Here is a 19,887-nt window from a genome sequence, read left to right as displayed (position 1 = left end):
CACGGTGTCGCAAAAACTTTCTGGTTAACGACGAATTACCGAATATGAATTATTGAGTTATTGAATACCACAGTTTCGCCGTCTCGCGGAAATGCGACGATCGGCGATGAAGCGCTTCAAACTGCACAGCGATCGAAAGACAGATAGAGGAGAAAAAAAACGAGATGCGATGCAGCGTGAGGCGCAATAACGTGAAGAATCGAGGTCGAACATTTATAATAAAAAAAAAGGTGGTCAACGAATAGTCCGCGGACCTAAGGTTCTCGCCGACTTACTCGGGATACTTGATGTTGGGCAGAGCCTTGAGGAAGCAGCGTTGGCGCAGTATGCCTTCCCACAGCTGCACGCCGACGATACCGAATATGAAGAAGACGAAGAAGCACAATAACAAGACGTTGCCCAGCATGGGAAGAGTGTCGAGTAGCAGCATCACCAGTATCCGCATACCTGTCGGAGGTGTTTGTGAAAATAACGCTTCTTAAGCGATTAATAATACGTCATAATTCGTTATCGAGTTCTTTGAACCAATATAACATCGATTCTGCTTGCGGAAATTCTTCCTCGGAATAATCTGATGCTATTTCGATCGTTTTCTTTTCTATAAATATAATTTGCAAGTATATTTCACGCGGAATGATTTAAATTCTCGATTTTAATTTTAATGGTAGACAAGTTGACGACTACCTATCCTATTTATACTAGGAAAAGAACGGTTTCTGGTGAAAACATTGTTCGCAGAAACTTTTTAGCTTCCGACTTTAAATATCTAAGTCAATCTTGGCGTTCAAATTCCGAGAGAGGAATTTAAAATTACGATAGGACTTTAATATTCGATAAGACTTTATTATTTCGCCTCAAAAAACAGCCCTCGCAAAATTCTTTTTAACCGCTTGTGATTTGAATACTATGACGGGATAAAGATAAAACGAACTAAAATATATGGCACACATATTGACCCGAGGATTTTTTATTAAAATTAAGATTGCGAGTTCCGTGACACGTGCACATATTTCACGCTTACGCGAAATACAGCCTTGAATTTCGATCTTAACGTTTGTGGTTAAATGCTTCTTCTTGCCAACTTTACTTGTTCTTGTTCGATATGATTATATACACTCCTCTGCCTTCGCCACGTTTCAATTCCAAGATGAAATCAACCGTGAATGCGTTACGAGATCTATACGCGGCGGTTATGCACCTGGCAGTGCACCGTGAAATCGAAACGACGAGAGCAAACTAGAGTTAACCGTCAACTATGGAGGTTTTTGACATATCTCGCAAAGATCTCGTTACTTACTTGGTATTCGATTGATCGCCCGTAATGGCCTTAATACTCTTATCGTTCGGATGGCTGACAGATTCATATTTTCCACGTTTAGGCAGTATTCCAAAGCGCTACAACCAAGTCACTTTTTAAATTTCTTCAACTACATCTATTTTAATATTTATCACAGTAAAATCCTTTTATAATTTAATAAAATATCATATTTAATATAGTTAATGATCTAACGTAATACTCATAGCATGAAATGTATTTAGCTCGACTCTGAATTCAATTTTTAAAGATGTGAGGAATTAAAAGTTATAATATACATCTAAACAGAAAATATATAAAAATTATAAATGTAAAATAATTTTACACATTGTTAATTATCATAATTATAATAAAATTATTACAATTGCTATTGTTAATTTATCATTCTATATTGTTAACTAACATAATGCATACTTCATACAGATTCATGCTGGTTTTGTTAGACAGAATTTTTTTTAAACAAGAAAATCCAAATTAGAAAACATAATAAGGTACACAAGTGAGATACTTACCCAGCCAGCACTATAAAGAAATCTAACCTATTCCAGGAATCCGCGAGATAAGTTCCTTTACCGGAAATTCCCATCGCCACCATCTTTATGGTCATCTCCAGGGAGAAGAAGGCAAAAATGATATCATCGAACATCTGGAAGAAACAAGCAGAGGAACGCGGCTTGATTAGAACAGGGTATGATTGGCGTAATCTACCGTGATTGATTTAGGGCACTCTATTCGAGGGTTCGATTAACGGCTGTGCTATGTCGGTAATTTTCTCATCTCTTTCCCGTCCTCTTCCTCTAGCTCCCCCTTCTCTTCTTCCTCTCTTCCGTCACCTTTACTAATTGCGAGTCGACCGGAAACCGTGTCAAGATGCGCAATCGATTAATTCGCTTATCAACGCATCGTATAATTACCGCCTTCACGCGAAATTCCCCGTAAGGTTGGCTTAATTGAATTGTAAATATTCTTATTCCGATATCGGACTTTTCGTTCTGGCACGCGAACATGCAAATCCCGAGACTTCGAATCGCGAAGAAAGCCGTTCTTATGGAAATACATGGCTCTTACTTAAATAAACCCGATACGCCATACCTCGCTTTCTCAAATCCGAACGCGATCATGCGGATTACTGCGCGATTTTTCTTCTTCGTTTTTCTTCTTTTTCCAGCCAGTAACCGAGAGGTATGAATACGTACCTGCAGTATTTTACATCGATTCGTTACGCACTGATCGTCCACGCACGGCTGGTACATCCCGAGCGTGATGCAGTTCAGAAGGATCACCATCATGCTCACCCTTTCGAACCACGTGAGTCTTTGTTAAGGAAAAGATAGCTGGATATTTTTTTAGTCTGTCCTGATTAAAGGTAACAGATCACTCGAGTAAGCTCCTGAAAGGGTTAACGCATTGTTAACCCTTTCAGGTCTGACTTTTTTTGAAAAATAAATGTATTATCTAGTTACTTTTAAAGGTTTGGGGCAATTACTGAATACAAAAATAAAAAAAAATAAAAATTTTAAATGGCGGATCTAATATGAAGGATCCAAGAAATAAAATATAAAATGGTTCATTATGAGGTTTTTTGGGGGATACTCAATACGAAAATAACGTCCACATATAAAAATTAAAAATGACGAATCTAATATGGCGGATCCAGAAAAATATTAAATTTAAATAAAATTATTTATTATAGATATTTTTTCTTCGCATCTATAAGTATTAACCAGTAACATTTCTCCACCAATAACTATTTTTCTTATTACTGAAATACGAAAGTTTTAAATATTATGCGCATTTATACATTCTGTATAGTAGAAATATTCTTGGAAGTTTACATTATTAGTTATATTTGAGTAATCGTTATACAAGTATAAGTAAAGTTATACTACGCATCTAACTTTCCATGATTAATCAGAGAGCTTTCCAATTTTACTCAATAAATAATTTCTTGTAATTTATGATTGTATCCACCGATCAGAAATCTAATTTTATTTGATCGCTGTCTCTTGGAAGGCAATGGCAAACCATCGAGAGTACCTTGCCAAGAAAACCTCCATATTTTAGGCCGTTCGAAATCGGCGTTTAGGTCTCATATAGTATATGTGTGTATATTGTAAAAAGCGCACACCACTGAAATTCGTTGAGGGATTACTACGCTCTGACAAGAGCTAAGGACTAGAGAGAGATGATTGTATTACATTTATTATAATATTTTTAGTTAAAGTTTAACTGAACTTCTTTTGAAACAAGCTTCAGTTGAATTAAAAAGCTTCATTTTTACCAAAAAGTGATTTTTTTAGAGATATTGAGACATGTATACCTCACTAGATCTAAGTGATTAAACACAAAAGAGAATCTTTAATATCATACATGTTGCATGAATAGTGCACGAGAAGTTTATTGGAAATATCTCGCACTCAATTATGTATTAAGAAGTCTCTCTTCGATTAATCTATTTATCGCAACTAAAGAACTTTCAATTTCCGTTATAAATAAATAAGTTTCAATTCATACACGAATGTGATTCTCAAGTATTCTCAAGCATAAAAATAATCTACCAAGAATTTAAATATTACTACTTAATAAAAGTAATGCCATTAATAAGTTTGAAAACAAATTACAAAATTTTTTGTACTTGTGGAATAATTATGTCTTGATTGTTAACGACATAATTATTATCAATAATTGAATATGCAGTCTTACATTCTGTTAGTGCGCAATTTTTTTGTGATCGATGAAAATCAAATCGGCGTAATCGGCACACTGATTGTCGTTGCCAAGTGACTATAATCTAAACATCGCGTTTCCACGCAGCGCATTTCTCCACACATCTATTTAACGAGCAGACAAGTTGCGCGATTACATCTAATCGCATGTCTATAATCTATGCGCGTGGAAAAAATGCCGTAGACGAGTATGCGAGTGTTACTGAATAAAATATTACTATTCGATCATCATTACACACACGATTTGTTCAAACGTACATTTTTTTCTCCAACATCACGATACACAAGTGTTAACATACTGAAATTTGATATAAGGTCAAATCGGAATCGATAATCAAGATGTGTGTGCGAGCGACGCGATGCAGTGAGTTTCCCCGATCGTACAATTGGCAGCTATCAGTTTTCAGTAGTTACCGCTTTTAATAGAATTGTGATATTTCAGTATCGAATGCGATTATTAATTACACGAAAATATCATTTTAAACTCTCTAAATACTAAACAGTTAATACTGCACACGAAATATAATTTTATATACATCTTATATAAATTTTATTTAAAGATGTTTACATTATAAATCGTATCTAATTTTTAATAATGTCAATTAATTTTTTTAGGAGTTCTTGATCTTTTTTTTTATTAAATACGAACGTTTTATTTCAAGATATATTTATATATCATTGTTCTAATCAAGAAAAGTATTTACTTATCCTTTTCATTTTTACGATCTTATGGCATGACAAATTTTCAAGAATATAACATGTATCATGATATCTTTAATGTGGAGATAAATTGAGTGCGTGACGCACGAGAATAAGAAACCGAGGGACATCGATTTTCTAGCTGCAGCGATTTGTATTCCACCCTGGGTTTGCGGGACGGTGTAATACTACGTCGTGATATTCATCAGTCTCGCGTGCAAGCGGCTATTCACGTGTTAGCTAGTCGGCTACTGACATCGAGTTACACGTGAGGCCGACGCCCTTTTCAAAAGGTTAAAAGTAAGGAGCGCCATTGAGATAAGGATTGCCACAATCCCTTATCCCGACTGAAATTCTTTTCACCGCTACTTGTTGCTCTCAATTAATTATAGGCTACAGAGACAGATCCGCGATTTCCGAATTACGTCGAATCGATCGACATATCTGTAGTCGCTCGAAAGTAAGTGGACCACGGTGTGTCATTTGAACTTGAAACCGTCTATCTTCATAAATGACCTTCGTTATTTTTTATGGTATTCGGACGATAAATGGTCCGACCGAGCGCGCAGGAAATTGGTAGACTAAAAATAAATCGATCGCCACTTATCACGCGAACGGAACGTTTCGTACATCCCGGTGTTAGATGGGATGATTCTCCGGAATATATTTCTAAACCTCTGGCCAAAGATTGCAAAGTAATTAGACTAATGAAAGCGACAAAATTGATACACCACGATTCGTCTACCCGCAAATCACTCTCCCATTAGGCTCCTTAAACCATTTCTATTTAATCTCAGCAGAAATTTTATTATATATATATACACATATAGAGTTAGAAAAAAGCTTTAAAAGCTCTCGCGAATAAATTATATAAGTTTCACATTTAGCTAATTAAAAATGGATTTTCTAATAAAAATTCAATTCAAGTTATGATAATCCCTGTTCATGCATATCCAACAGTTGAAATACAGAACTTGTTCGTTTCACAGAATATAATACTTTCACGATAAGTAAAATGCAATTCTCCGTAGAACCGTGGATGCCTGGAAGAGTTCATTAAAGCGTCTGCAATTCAACGTGTTAATATTATAAAAGGCCTATTTATTTTTCGAACGTTAGTTAGACGTTTTTATAACTTTTGTGTTGTATAAATCAGTATTTCGAGAGCGCTCGCTTCTCGACCCGAATTAAACACGGAATCGTACAATCTACGCAGTTCACGCCGGATGCGTGATAGATTGCCGTACGATCGCAAAAGCCCGCGAAACGACGGTGTATCATAATAGCGATCTATCACGCTGACACGATCTCGCGTGCCAAGCACCGATATCGACGAGCATTTGTACGAGCTCTTAGCCTCCCTATGTGCTTATATAGACGGTCGCGAGCACCTGTAACGTCTCATCTCCGGCGAAGAATGGGGACAACGAAGGATAGGAGAGGATGCTGGAGGAACACTCGCATTAAAAAGCAGCTCGTCGGTGATTTTGACAAGCGAATCGCGAGGAACCTTCTACGTTATCTGCTTCTACAAACGTGCTCGGAGTGTGTTCGATCAATAAACTCGGTTGGCCTCCACCAAGCTCTCTCTCTCTCTCTCTCTCTCTCTCTCTCTCTCTCTCTCTCTCCAGGGTGCAACCATCGCATCTTGGCTAACGTCGACCGCTAATGCAAAAGAAGTGATTGATGATAGACATCCTTGCATTCCTTGCCGACGGGTACCTTTTATTAAGACGGAGATTTACATTCTCCAGAAGCTCAGACAAGATATTTAGAAATGGACCTGAATAATAGATATTTTAGAATGAAAAAATATATTAGCTCGGAAGAAGAGAATGAATGGCTACTATTCTTTACTTTAGTCTCCAGCATAATAAAATGGGATCCCGAAAATAACTTTTCTATTCCTGATTTTGATTTTAATTTTACATATCGGAATCTTCAAACAATTGTAGGAAGCATGAAGGAAGCATGACATAATTACTAACGCGTTAATTGCAAGATAAATTTTGCTTAATTAGCACTCTGGATGATTGCCGGCATAAATGTAACTTTTTTAAAATCTACGACTTGTGCATGTGTATTAATTGCATGTCAACGTGACATAGTCAGTATCATATTACCGATGACCTCATGACACTCAACATATTAAAACTGAATAATTAACGCAGATGCATAAAGGATATCAGTAATTATTAAAGTATAATTAACGCAAACAAAGACACGATATCTGTGTATATCGAAATGATTGGTCTGTTATTCTTCCAGCAAATGCTCCAGTTCACACACAATGGATTCCACATCGGTGTGCACGGGTGGCACGTCGTCCGACAGGTGTATCCGCTCAAATAGAAAACGGCTGAATGTACGAGAGGCTTTGCGCGCTGAACCTAATGGATCGTGTTGTTGTTGCTGTTAACTTTCATCCCCTTATGAGGCATTCACCGCTCTTGTTACCAAGCCTTCCGCAGCAGCTTAATCATTTATAACAGTCGCATGAAGAAAGGACATACGACTGCATTGCTCAAGCATCAAATTCACACGTGATGATGCCGCTCGTCTTTTAAAGCGTAGTAAGTAAGTATATATAATTGTATATATAATTGTTTCTTTTATCATTGAACGATTATCGTTATATCATATTTATCAAACAAATTTATTGACTTATTTTGTCTCAATTAGATCTCATTGTATGTTAGATAATTTAAAATATAATTTTATCACAGTACTTCAATTTCAGAGAAAATTTATCTAAATTAATCTTTATTGCAAAGTAAAATGATAAGAATTAATCTTCATTAGATATATATTCATTTCACAATGTAAGTGAATATCACGATTGTTTCACCTTCGCAAATTCGTATAGTGTATAAATCTTTCGGTAATATTTAGCTTTTAATCTTAATATATGATCTTAATGTATTTAGATAATCTTAATTCTCTGTGAAATATTAAATATCAAAACGTCAAATCAGGAAAATAATGTATTAAAAGAAATTGATGAGAAAACAATGTAATAAAAATAGATGAATAAATTCATTGATTAATTGATTGATAGATAGAGAGAAGGTGAGGGAAATAAAGAGAGTAATTTTCATTTTTATCATGTATCAAGCACTCTTTCATTATTATCCATTGACCTGATTGCTCCTTATTCGCAGGAAACAAAGTAGTAAAAAAAGAATAAGTGTTAAAAAGCATCGTACATTTCGTTGAAAATGCAAACACAGATGACAGAGTAAATAATAATAACGGCGAAGAAATGGAAACACAGCGATGGAAAGGCAGAATTATTTCAACTCCATTCTCTGTCGTATACAATATGTCCCAGAAGCATCAATTGTTTTCCCAGAACACATTTTTCCTACAGAATGAGACATTTAGAATCTTTCTTTTTGTAACAAAAAGAGAAAGAGAGCTCTCTAAAATGCATTTGTAAAAAAAAAATTATTAATCGTCGATATCTTGGCGAGCGTATGACGCTTAAAATGACAGGGTTCTCAAAATAAAATCTAACTCCATTAAGAAAGAAAGGAAAAAAAGGAGAGAAAAAATGATTCATACCTTCCACATGTTTGATTTGCTGAAGTTTACTTTCCCTTGTTTAACAACATCGTAATGCTGTCGATATCTCGCCATTAAAGTAACTACCCTTTTTCATAGAAAGTTTTCCAACATCTATGGTTGAAAGGGCATCCGGTGGTGCTCAGGACACGCAATCGGTGCTCAGTCAACAGGATGTTTGATATGAAGGAGCGAGGAAAAGCCGCGGTAGAGTGTCAGGGACGTCGATCTGCGACCGAACTTCTTTCCGGATTTGTCGTTCTTGTGCCGCGATCGATTCAACGAAGTCGACTGCTGCCTGGAGAGAGACCTAAATCATCATGAAAATCTTCCGTCAAGGGACGTTTTCCCTACTTTCTCGTAACGGTCCCGTTCCAAGTCGTTTCGACAGCTGCTGCTGAAGAAGGTTTACCGTAATTTGTCGCGGTCGTTTGCAATGACAAAAACCAGGCGATGGAATATACGTTCAATTTGTCAGATTTCCCTTCCTCTTTGTATTATTGCGATCGAACGGAAATAGTAATGGGACTTCCAGATAAAGCGTTTGTCGGCCTATCCGCGAAACATCGAACAAAAAACGTTCGAGTTTCACGCTCGAATTACTACATCGATCGCATTAAAGCTGTCGACTCGGTTTCACTGATTTTTGCGTAACTCACGCGCGAATCGCAAATCTTACGAGGAACGAATCTTCAAGCAGAAACAGTTAAACATTAAAAGAGAACAGACGTGCTTGTTTAAAATGTTTTTAATTAATAATATAATTAAGATTATAAAAATGATTAATCAAAAGTTATGAGGAAACAGTCTCATTGATCTGATTTTATTTGATCGTTATCTATCAGAAGGCAGTGGTAAACCACCGAGAGTATCTTACCAAGAGAACCCCTCTAAATTAGTTTGTTCGGAATCAACGTTGAAACTGTAGGTCCCGTATACTTGTGTAATTGTAAAAAAAAACGCACAAAATATATTGAGGAATCATTATGGTCTGACAGAAGCTAAGGACTAAAGAGATGAGGAAATAATAGTTTCAATATTATAAGATTAATGAAGAGAGATTTTTATTGCGATAAACTTTTAATAACAATATTTTACTTATTAATTTCAATTTTTCATTTTAAATAAATTATTATATTAATCAAATCACTGAATTTCTTTTAAGGGGCAAAAGGAGTTATTTCCATTTTTATTTCTAAATATCTTCAAAAGAAAAAAAAATGAGAGAATTTCTCAAGAGAATCTCTTCAGTAGCAGACTGCGTTCATATGGCCGCGTTGAATTTGGCCGTGACGGAACTATTTTCACGCTCAGATATTCCCGGAACAAGTACGAGGCGGGGATTCTTCATTTCCGGAATGAGTAATTAAATTGTTACGAGAATAAATGCTAACATTTTGCGAAAGGACAAATGCTTTCTATCTCGCGGATCCACGTATGCGCGTTGCTAAAAATAAATCCCCGTTTTAACGCGCGGCGCGCGGAGATAAGCAGCGCCAGTGGAAAATAATCAATTCGATTGCCTCGCACGTGAGCCGTAGATGTTACAAGACCCGGGAGCCCTAGATAACCGTTTATCGTGCAGTGTAATCTGTACTCGCGCCGCCCCGGCCGGCGCGGCACGGCGCGGCGCGGCGCGGCGCGTGCCTGCGACCGCGTTAAGTAGTATCGTTCGTGAAAGGATTAATGTCGTTGCAGCATGCTGCAGAATTCTCTTGGCTCGCTGCGACAGTACGCAACCGTTAACCATAAATCTTGCACTAGCGTCGGATGTTACGTCGCGATGCGGAAGCACGCAAGATTCAGAATATAATCGCGAAGAAATTGGCCGATCGGATTTGTAGTGCCGATTTCGCGAATATAGAAAATCTTCACACAGTTTAAAATTATTCTTCGATATCTGTATATTGACAGCTCATATGGAGCTCAGGTTTCCCAATGAAAAATTGTCTCTTTTGTCGCAAGAAACGGAATCGAACGGAGAGAAGGACACGAAAGATATCACGTTTAACGTGAATTTATATTTAATTGCTACGAGCTGTATTTTTATTCTAGGAAATGTTTATTTGGTATCATATTACATTTGGTATTCAATATGGAAGATATTTGGAAAATGGACTCTCCCTCTCTCTCTATTTTTCTGGTGTAAAAAGCGTTACAAAATATCACTAGATCGATTAAATTTAATAAAAATCGATTCTCGTACATTGAATGCATTTTCAAATATCATGACCAACAAATGTTGCATTCGTTAGCGAGATATTATAAACATTTAGATAACGCTTTTGGACTAATTAAAAATACTTTTATTAATTACTCACTTTTAATTAAAATCAGCCATATTGCATCATATACTATAAATATTAATTTATATAAATTAATATTATCTTCTTATGTGACGATATCAACTACGATATCAGTTGCAAAACGCACACACCCACGCACATTCGTGCACATATGCACGCACACATGCATAGACGTCAATAAGCCTTGCGCGATAAGCGATTGATTTTTATGTACGCGCTCGTGTTGATCGGTCGATGATGGCCCGTCAACCTGTTTCTCATCGACGCCTCTCGCTCTCATCGATGCGCGGTGCTCATTTACGCGGTGCTTAATAGACAATCAAGCGGCCGAGGCGGCCGAGCAAATTGTTTCGATCGACTGCCGCTTCCGGCGACGTTCGAGGTCGCGGATGATTGCCTCGTTTACCTCGCTTTGGTCACTCGATTATTTTTCATCGGTCCTGAAAATGTCCTGACCTAGTACCCGTCGTATTCGTCGTCGATCGATGACGAATCGCCGACGGGATCCAGTGGAAGGACGTGAAAGAACCGCGCGGAAACGCGAGCAGCTCAATAGAAAGCTGCTCTTGTGAGACCGGACCGTTCGATCCACTGCTTTTGATTATAGCCGCAATATCGCATTGGTCACCGCAAAACCACGTTGTCGCGCCGCGTGAAGTTGACACCTACTTACACTAATATTACGTTCACCATCGCGAAACTCACTGCAAATATTGCGTGATGTTACGTATCCTTTTCCAGTTACATTTTCCAGACTTCCACCTTTAGAGCGACAAATTTAATACATTTCTAATATCTAATATCTTTTTCTCGAGAGCAAGAGATGGTCTTTTCTCATAAATATTTTAATACTCATTTAAGTTTTCCATTGTAGATTCGATAATTCCAAGAGCCACATTTGATCATTAAATATTCACCGAGCCAATATGAGCGAAATAAATGTATAAATGCGAACGAAATAATATACGCTTATATGACACAATGTTTCCCTCAATTTTATGTATATAGGACAACACACGTACAAATATCGCAACGCAATCAAATTCACATAAAACAGCATATTTGCTGTTTGTTGAATATTCGGCAAATAAATTGCATTGCTTGATCTACTGTGGCTTTAATGGAAATGAAATGAAAACAAAAGGTAATGAATGTAGAGGCAGCCGATCGTTTGCGGGAATCAGTAGTTCGAGTGCAATTCAAGCAACGCAGTAGAGTAGTGCAATCACGCGTCGGGCGGGAGCGACAAGTAGTCAAAGCGCGTAGTCGACGTAGTGTCAGCCCGTGCGTAGGAACGGATACTTTTTTCTTTTATAACATTGAATATTTCGCTTTCTAATGAGTTGTTATTTATAGAAATAAAGGGATACGATGTAAAAGACAACAAGATATTTTGAAAGAAAGAGATAATTTAGTAATATTCTCGAAACTAAATATAGTTCAATATATCATCATTTTTCATATATAACTTTTATATACATAAAACCGATTAACTTTAAGATTCGAAACAAAATGATCTATCTAGAGAAATAAACATTATACAAATTAATATTATACAAATTAATTAAACGTGAAAGATACCTGTAATCAGATTAAACTGAATAAATAACTGCTCAGCCGTTTTATGGTACTTAAGATAATGAAGTAAACTATCAAACTGGAACAGAGAGATGGCCGTTTATTCTGTTAATCGCAACCATTTTCACACAATCTGAATCATGTAATCTCTCACTTGGTCTCTAAACAGAAAAACCAAAACAAAATATTCGCGGATTTTAGATTTCGACGTACTAAAAACAACTGCGAGACAACTTTTTATTGATCCAAACCCCGTTGACCGCTTAACTCCGAACTTATAATTCAAGTAAAGTAAACTTCCTGAACTATGCAACAGATTATATGAAAGTAGATCAATTATTATTTACTCATAAAATCAAAATTGCTTTTTAGAAAACTGATCATTGGTTAAATATACGAATTTTTAATAACTATCATAATTTTGTTTCGAAAAGGCAAAAAGCTTTTTATTTCAACTTTTTCATAAAATCAGTATATCTTTCTTTCATTCAATTCTAGAGATAAAACCTCTGCTTAATTTGGAATTTGATTCTTGATTATTACAGCAAATTTAAAAAAATCCACTGACAATTAATCGAACATTAAAAGAAATGCATAATTGATTTTTGTTTTAATTATTATTTTTTTTAATTTATGAGATTCTTTATTTACAAAAATACCAACGAAAGAATATTGATGTGAATTACAACGTATATAACAACTGATTTATTGGAATCAAACTGAATGCATTCGAAATGCTGGTACATTTGATATAAAATGCATTACTATAATTTTAATTAATGATAAAATTTATTGAATCAAAAGCAATCGCGTTTTGGTTGGGCGTTCATTGGAATTAGATTTGCTAAGAGAATTAAATCTGTAAAAGTTATTAAACTACATCATCACAATTGCTGTAAGTAGTTCAAGGAAAGATGCTGTTTGACATTCTCTGGCCGCCCTTGGTTCCGCTAGGATTAAACATCGATGGGTCAAGGTCTCTATCGCTTTGATACACACTCTTGTGTGAAATGTGCCTCAAAAGTTCCAAAATTGAAATGATTTTGTCTCGATTCTCCGATACAACATGAATTAGCTGCGCGGTAATATCGCAACTCAAAGGCGCTAGTATAATAAACGTGTTGTAAAAAAGTTTTTAATAAACATTTGCCAGTTTGTCGGCCAAATTTGGAATTATTTATTAACGTGTTGTTTCCCCTATTGTTTTCGTTATTGAACGCGTATGTTTGTTCCGAAATAAGCATTCTCGTGATCTGGTATCATAAGGGAGTCAGCTGCGTACTGCGTAACATATGGAAATTTATTAAATTTTTTTATACGGGACCTCCATCAAATTGAGGACCACCACAATGCTTTCAAAGATGTTTTCTACTCGGGAGATCCGGGAATTTCGGATCGCGGTATCTGGGACTCCGATTTCAACGGCGAAGTACGGTGAAACGTGAGTATGAGAGGACAAGAGAGGGAAACGACGGTTTTGCAGTAGCAACGTGAAACAGGCTCGTGGTCCTCATTCGCATTCGGTGGTACACCGTGCTCCAACCCGCGCCCATTGTCCCCGCCCGCACAATGGAGATCTTTCTGACGCGCGGCGCGCTTCCCTCGGCGCTTGTTGCTCCGATGGTCGGCTGACTAAACTTTGCCCGGACGTCGCCGCCGCCGTCACCGCCGCCGCTGCTGCCGCTGCCTCACCACGTGCAGAGTACATCCCGCCACACGCCCTACCCCCCCAGTAATTTCCCGCACAAACGGATATAGGCGCTCGGGCTGTATACGTGCAGAGAACCGGAGGAGGGATCGGGCGCCGCGCCGTGAGAGGGTGAGGAAAATGCGCGACGAGAAAGAGAACGGGAACGCCACTGTACGAAGAAGAAAAAGGAGAACCACCACCGTCGTACTGAGAGGAACGAGATAGGAGAGAACTGTGCCACTGTGGAAAGCGGCTACGCGCGCAGTAGGATTCGCCTGGGGATAGGTCAATCAATGACCTATTTAAGGTGTCTTCAGACCGATCTCCCTCGGTACTCGCCACCGCGTTTTCCACACTCGGGGCTATTCGCGGCGACAAATACCCGCCCGGGGGCGGAGATCCTACATTCAACAAATGAGGCGGAAGTGCTGCTTCGTACGAGCGTGAGAAGTTCCGCAAGTTAAAGACGTCGTACGAAAGCAGAGCGATCAAGCGTATCTTCGAAAAGTTTCAATATAGGAGACGTCGCGTAAAGAAACGATTAATTACCTTTAAAAAGTATCGATCGAACTTTTCAATTTTTATTTTCTGCGCACCATAATTACGTATTCTGAGAAAAATATCTCTCAGGAAATACGAAAAATTTCCTTCGTTCTAACTTCTTCTATAAAATAAATGCATCTTTTTTATTCGTGCCAATTTGATTTTGAAGATGAAATCCAGTATGTCTAGTTTTTTTTTTTAGTAATCACATTGGTTATCGTGACACGTTAAATCTATTATATCAAAATCACAAAGTTTAATCGAACGTAGGGAAAAGCGCGTAATTGCTTTCTATTTTAATTCACGTGTTTTTACGACTTTGTTCTCTTCATCTGTAAAGATATCAACGCGAAATAATATTGACATTAGCTGTCAACCTATTAATGTACATTATAACGTAGGTAATTTCGATCAAGATCAAGTTAAACTCATCGTACATTCTGTGTAAGTGCGAATATGTAAAAATCCCGCTGTGGATAATTTGTTCAGCTGGATAAACGCCTCGATATCGCCTTCCCTCAAATCTTATTTGATAATACGCTGCACATTGCACAGCGACTTAGGAAAATCAACAAATTCTGATAGCTACGGCGAATGCTGACGCACGCGCAACCTTGTGTAGTCAGAGAGATGAAATAAATTCCTAATGAAGATCGACTGGAACAGTTCGCATCAGCTTACCACGACCATGAAAAGCGAATCTGTATTCGTAAAATGTACACAAAGATGCCACTTTTACAAAAGCTACCGTAGAAACTCGATATCCAATAATCGCTTCTAATTCTATTTTAGAGAAAGATTTATCGAGCCTATAAAATATTATATATCGCCAACTATACAAACGTCAAAAGTGTTTAAAAAAGCTTCCTGAATATTGAGAAATTTTGTGAAAACGTATGAAAATGTTCTAGTCTGTCAGGTTTTCTTTCCATAAAGACGCATTCTAATCTTTTAGATATTCTTTCGAGATATTTCTAATATTTCAGATTGCCTTTGAACTTTCAGAAAGTAATCCCTTAATTGATTTTAGCAATACCTTAGATTTTTACGTTGGTTGGAGCGCAATGTATGAGATCGTGTATGTAGGTCGACATATGTGCTACAAAGTAAAATTTACCATACCGAGTCGAGAAGTACCAAAAGGATATGGATTAGTAATCAGCGCGAGACACCAGTTGCGCGGTCGTGTGGTCTGGTCGAGATATCTGAGAGCGATTGGAATGAAGCCTGGATAGGGTAGACCCTCGCCCTCCTCCTCCTCGTCCTCATCGTCGTCATCCTCATCGTCGTCGTCGTCATCGTCGTCGTCCCCGTCGTCCACGTCGTTCTCATCCTCATCGTCCTCGTTTTCGTCCTCCTCTTCGACCGTTCGTCTGTTGGGGGACACGCGAGCCCCGTCCTCATCCTCGTCGTCCTCGAGGTCGCTGAGCTCCGCCACGTCGCTGTCGGAGCCTTGCTCGCCGACCCCGCTCCCGCTAATCGCCCTCGACGCGGATCGGTATCGGTATCCGTGAGGATAGTGCAGCGACATTCTCGAGTACCTCGAGTAGCCTCTCTCTCTCTCTCTCTCTCTCTCTCTCTCTCTTGCGCGCGCGAACGCGGCGTTTCTCCAGCGACTTGGGAGGCTTTCAACGACGTCGCGGCCTCCTCGGCGCCCGGGGCTGCGTGAGGCGACGGTTCCGGGACTCCTTGGCCGTTCGGAGAGAGATTCTCATCGCCCGATCTTGCTGCACGGTCTGATCTTCCTTTTCGCGACTACTCGTTGCTCTCGACTAATCGCGTGAACAATCGGCCGTTCTCAGCGGTGTCATCGAGGATGCTCCGTGCTTTCGATTCGTTGCGCCAATCTTTCCGTCGCGAATACGACGACGACGAGGAGTCTCTCCTCCTTCTCCGGTCTTAAACTCGACGTCTTAATTCCAACGCTCAACCTGGGCTGCTTCGCACTGTCGCGATCGACGTAGCGAGCGAATACCAGCCGATCGCATCTTACGTCGGAGCCGGGGAGATAGCGAATCCAGGTGCGGAGTTGCACCTCTTGCGACGCGCCTGCCCGGTGATTCCTCTCACCTGCGCTTCTCACCTGGGGACGTGGCGAGCGCGCAGTAACCTTGTCCCGGTATCGCGACGTTCCCGGAGGATGTGATCGCGTCGCGGATCCTCGATCCACGAGATCACTCGACACGAGAAGTATCCGCGAGATCCTCCTCGAGAAAGAGTGAAGTGATCCCCCTCGACGAAGTGACCTCGAGTCTCGGGAAAGGAGCACGTGAAGCGCGTGTGGCCGAGAACTGATTCACTGCACCACCACCACCACCTCTTCCTTTTCCTCCTCGTCTTCTTCCGGGTGTCCTTCACCTGGCTGTATCCTCTCTCGCGTTAGGTGCCTATCGACCGTTACGTCGGTCGCGCGGACACGAGGGCACTAGCGCGGGCTGTTGTTCGCGAGACGAGCGTCGAGGGGATTCGCGGACGTACGATGTGCGGTGGTGGTAGCCAGCAGCTGAACGCCGCGCGATCGCGGCCGTGTTCACGACGACGACGGTGCCCGGCGCAGCGTCGACCGGTGACTGAAAAAAACGTCGAACATCCTCTACCCGACGGTGGCGGACGCATGCGCGACCCCCGGTGTGTGCGTGTCCCTCGCCTCATCCGCGTCTCGCGACCTCCAACACACATCCTCCCCCAGAGAAAATCCGGAGATCTTCCTACTCTTTCCCACCTCTTCTCCTCCTCTCTTCCTTCTGTTCTCTCCTTCGTCCTTCTCTTCACCCCTTGGTCGACCGAAGAGCACCTTCACGGCTCGTACTCGAGGTGGGCAAAACGGAGAGAAAGAGAGAAAGACAAAAAGAGAGAAAGAGGGAGAGGAAAAGAGAGAGAGGAGAGAGACAGAAAGAGATGGAGCTGGAGAGATGACTGGAAAGGATCCGACAAAGTCCTTGAGATCCTCGCTTTCACTTTCGGCATCGACCACTTGTGCCTTTTTCTCGCCATTATTTGCCCGAAAGGGCTGTCTCACTCCGAATTCTGCTCCCCATACGACGCCCAATTAATTGATGACTCCAAGGGTCATTACGTGATAGACATCGGCGATTCTTTGGCACGAGAAAATTAATCGAGCGAAAAACAACTAAATTTGGTAATAAAGAAGTTTCTTTTTTCGTGTTTGAGTACGAGGCGGAAAAGAGAGGAAAGGGATCGTTGATAACATCGAGGGTTGTATTTAATGGACTGTTCGACGATATTATTAAAGGGTTAAACTTTGCTCGATACAGGAACGATAAGAAACCGCGATGATTTTATTCTACAAAGATAAAATTCAGCATTTTGAGAATAGCAACCTTCAGAAAATATATTCCAAGCATTTCCTCTGCTTACACGCTGAAAGAAACTTTCGTCGGAAATAATGTATCCAAAATAGAAATGTTCAACAAAATTAGAAATGACTACAGTTAACTTTTTCTCATCCGATAAAAGATATGCAGATTACATTGCATTAGTGCTGTTCGATTTTTTACTGTTGATATTATTAATTATTATAATGTGTTAATTATTATTATGATGATAGTATATGAAAAACCAATACACATTTTCACTTTAATTTTTGTAAAAGCTTTATTTTCCAAGACATTAATGGGTATATATTTAAATATCATGAGTTTCAAAAGAAGAGGAATGTGTATTTTATAGCAACAATTATAATTTGCTTACTGCAATGCGATAAATTAAATGTAGTAATATAATATTACACAGAGCAATTATGATACACACACAATAATCAAAGTATGTAATATTCTGTTTTAATACTCGAACAATTGATGAATAAAGGTTAGCAATTTTTCTTTTTCTAGATTGCCATAATTTTCTAGCGAAGACTTCGATGGTACAGTCGTGTCAGAGAAATATCGTTACGATCACTGGAGACTAACTCTCTATGCGCTTCGTCTATTTTTGCTCGGAAGTCGGAAAACGAAGAAGGAGCGGGCCGCGTTTGTATCGCGCCATTACACGATTTATCGAACGGGAGAATGACAAGGTAGCGGCGATAATCAACCGCCGGATACTGGATACGCGATTAAAGTCAGCGCTGTGTCCGGAAACGATCAAACTCGTTGGAGATTACAAACGCGCCGTCGTCAGCCTTAATCGACTCCGCGTGCGCAGCCGAAAATAGAAACCCAACCATGCGCGTTCCACGTTCGCCGTTCGGTCATTTCAAGTGGCTGGCATAATTTGCGGCATTTGATGTTTCGCGAAACGCTCTTCTCTGGATTTTGGATAAGAGATAAAAAAGAGAGAGAGAAAAAAGCAGAGAGAGAGAGAGAGAGAGAGAGAGAGAGAGAAGAAGAAGAAGGAAAGAGAAAAATTTGTACACTTGCAACACTTTATTCAGAATGAAGATAAACGCTTATAATGCAATAACAATAGGAACGGTGAATTATCATGAAATTGCTGTTGTATATCTCCATTTACTTATTCGGCTGCGACACGTTATCAATCCGTTCGCGTTTATAAATATAACAGCGGTTGTCTCACGATGTTACAGCGACTAAGTATATCCATTTACGGGTATACATCGCATTACTTAACATAGTAAATTGTTTTACACAGGCAAACGCGCCGTTGACATGCTAAGATTTATTGTCGAATACTTCGACGATGTCTTCCTCTGTTATCTTAACTTTAACTGACGTGCATCGCAATATAAATTTTGCCTGGTCAAGTAAATAGGAAAATCTTTTCTTGTCTAACTTGAGAATGGATTATCAGAGAATGGATGTCAGAGAACACATATAATAATGGTATAGTCCTATCACTTCATTTTGCTAACAACTAAATTATTATAGATCAACACGCTGTCTTGCTTTTCGTCGATTATTACGAGCACTCTTCGGATATTAAATACTCATGAAAAATGTTAATTAAGTACCTCAATCATCTCGACATTTAGCCCTAGCCGCTACATAAATCTATAAAAAAAATCTAGAAATGCAAAAATATGTTGAGAATATTTATCGTAAAAACTTTATCGTTAGCAGTAAATAAAAATTTGAGGCACGCACTCGTATCGTGTGATATTCCAGTAATTTTATCATCATTTGGAAACACAGAGTTCCAGATTTGTTACCGAACACGCATAGAATTTATTCAGTTTTATTCTTGAACTCGTTGCGATCTGAGAAGACTGTTAGACGCAGCAGATTGGAACATACTATTGAATTACTGAACAACGCTGTCATCTGCAACAAGAGACATTTAAACATTTAATATTTTTGATTGCTAATAGAAATATTAGAGTTCTCTCTTTTAACATCATAGATGATGTTGAAGACTTGCATGTCGATATAACAACCGAGTGTAATGAGACATTCAGCAGACGGTACTGTAAATATTTGGATATGATGATCTTTACGGCAGAATGCGGCTTTGCTTGGTTTCGTTTACTTGACCTAACTATCACAACTA

At 39.1% G+C, this 19,887-nt stretch overlaps 1 protein-coding gene and 1 long non-coding RNA gene across 6 annotated transcripts in view; one reads left to right on the top strand and one right to left on the bottom strand.

The window, feature by feature from the left end:
- LOC105193918 (voltage-dependent T-type calcium channel subunit alpha-1G) overlaps window positions 1-16,998 on the bottom strand; it is a 50,809-nt gene extending 33,811 nt beyond the window's left edge. For 4 of the 5 annotated variants that reach the window (XM_039451168.1, XM_026130737.2, XM_039451170.1 and 1 more), the window contains exons 1-5: window positions 15,570-15,952; window positions 2,512-2,623; window positions 1,828-1,961; window positions 1,298-1,395; window positions 276-447 (exon numbers count right to left, since the gene is read on the bottom strand). In XM_039451168.1, the coding sequence (XP_039307102.1) occupies window positions 276-447; window positions 1,298-1,395; window positions 1,828-1,961; window positions 2,512-2,623; window positions 15,570-15,952 (899 nt within the window). Of the gene's footprint in view, window positions 1-275; window positions 448-1,297; window positions 1,396-1,827; window positions 1,962-2,511; window positions 2,624-15,569 lie in introns of all 5 variants that reach the window. The other variant, XM_039451171.1, reaches the window with a different exon arrangement.
- LOC120358169 lies at window positions 1,898-7,466 on the top strand. The gene is made up of 3 exons (XR_005575118.1): window positions 1,898-2,003; window positions 2,484-2,623; window positions 7,009-7,466. It is a non-coding gene; the product is annotated as an uncharacterized LOC120358169 (long non-coding RNA).
- Window positions 16,999-19,887: the final 2,889 nt, after the last annotated feature.

The sequence above is a fragment of the Solenopsis invicta genome, chromosome 6, assembly GCF_016802725.1.
Source record: "Solenopsis invicta isolate M01_SB chromosome 6, UNIL_Sinv_3.0, whole genome shotgun sequence".
NCBI lineage: Eukaryota > Metazoa > Arthropoda > Insecta > Hymenoptera > Formicidae > Solenopsis > Solenopsis invicta.
Note: the sequence above shows the minus strand (reverse complement) of the source record. Positions and strands in the feature narration are given on the sequence as shown.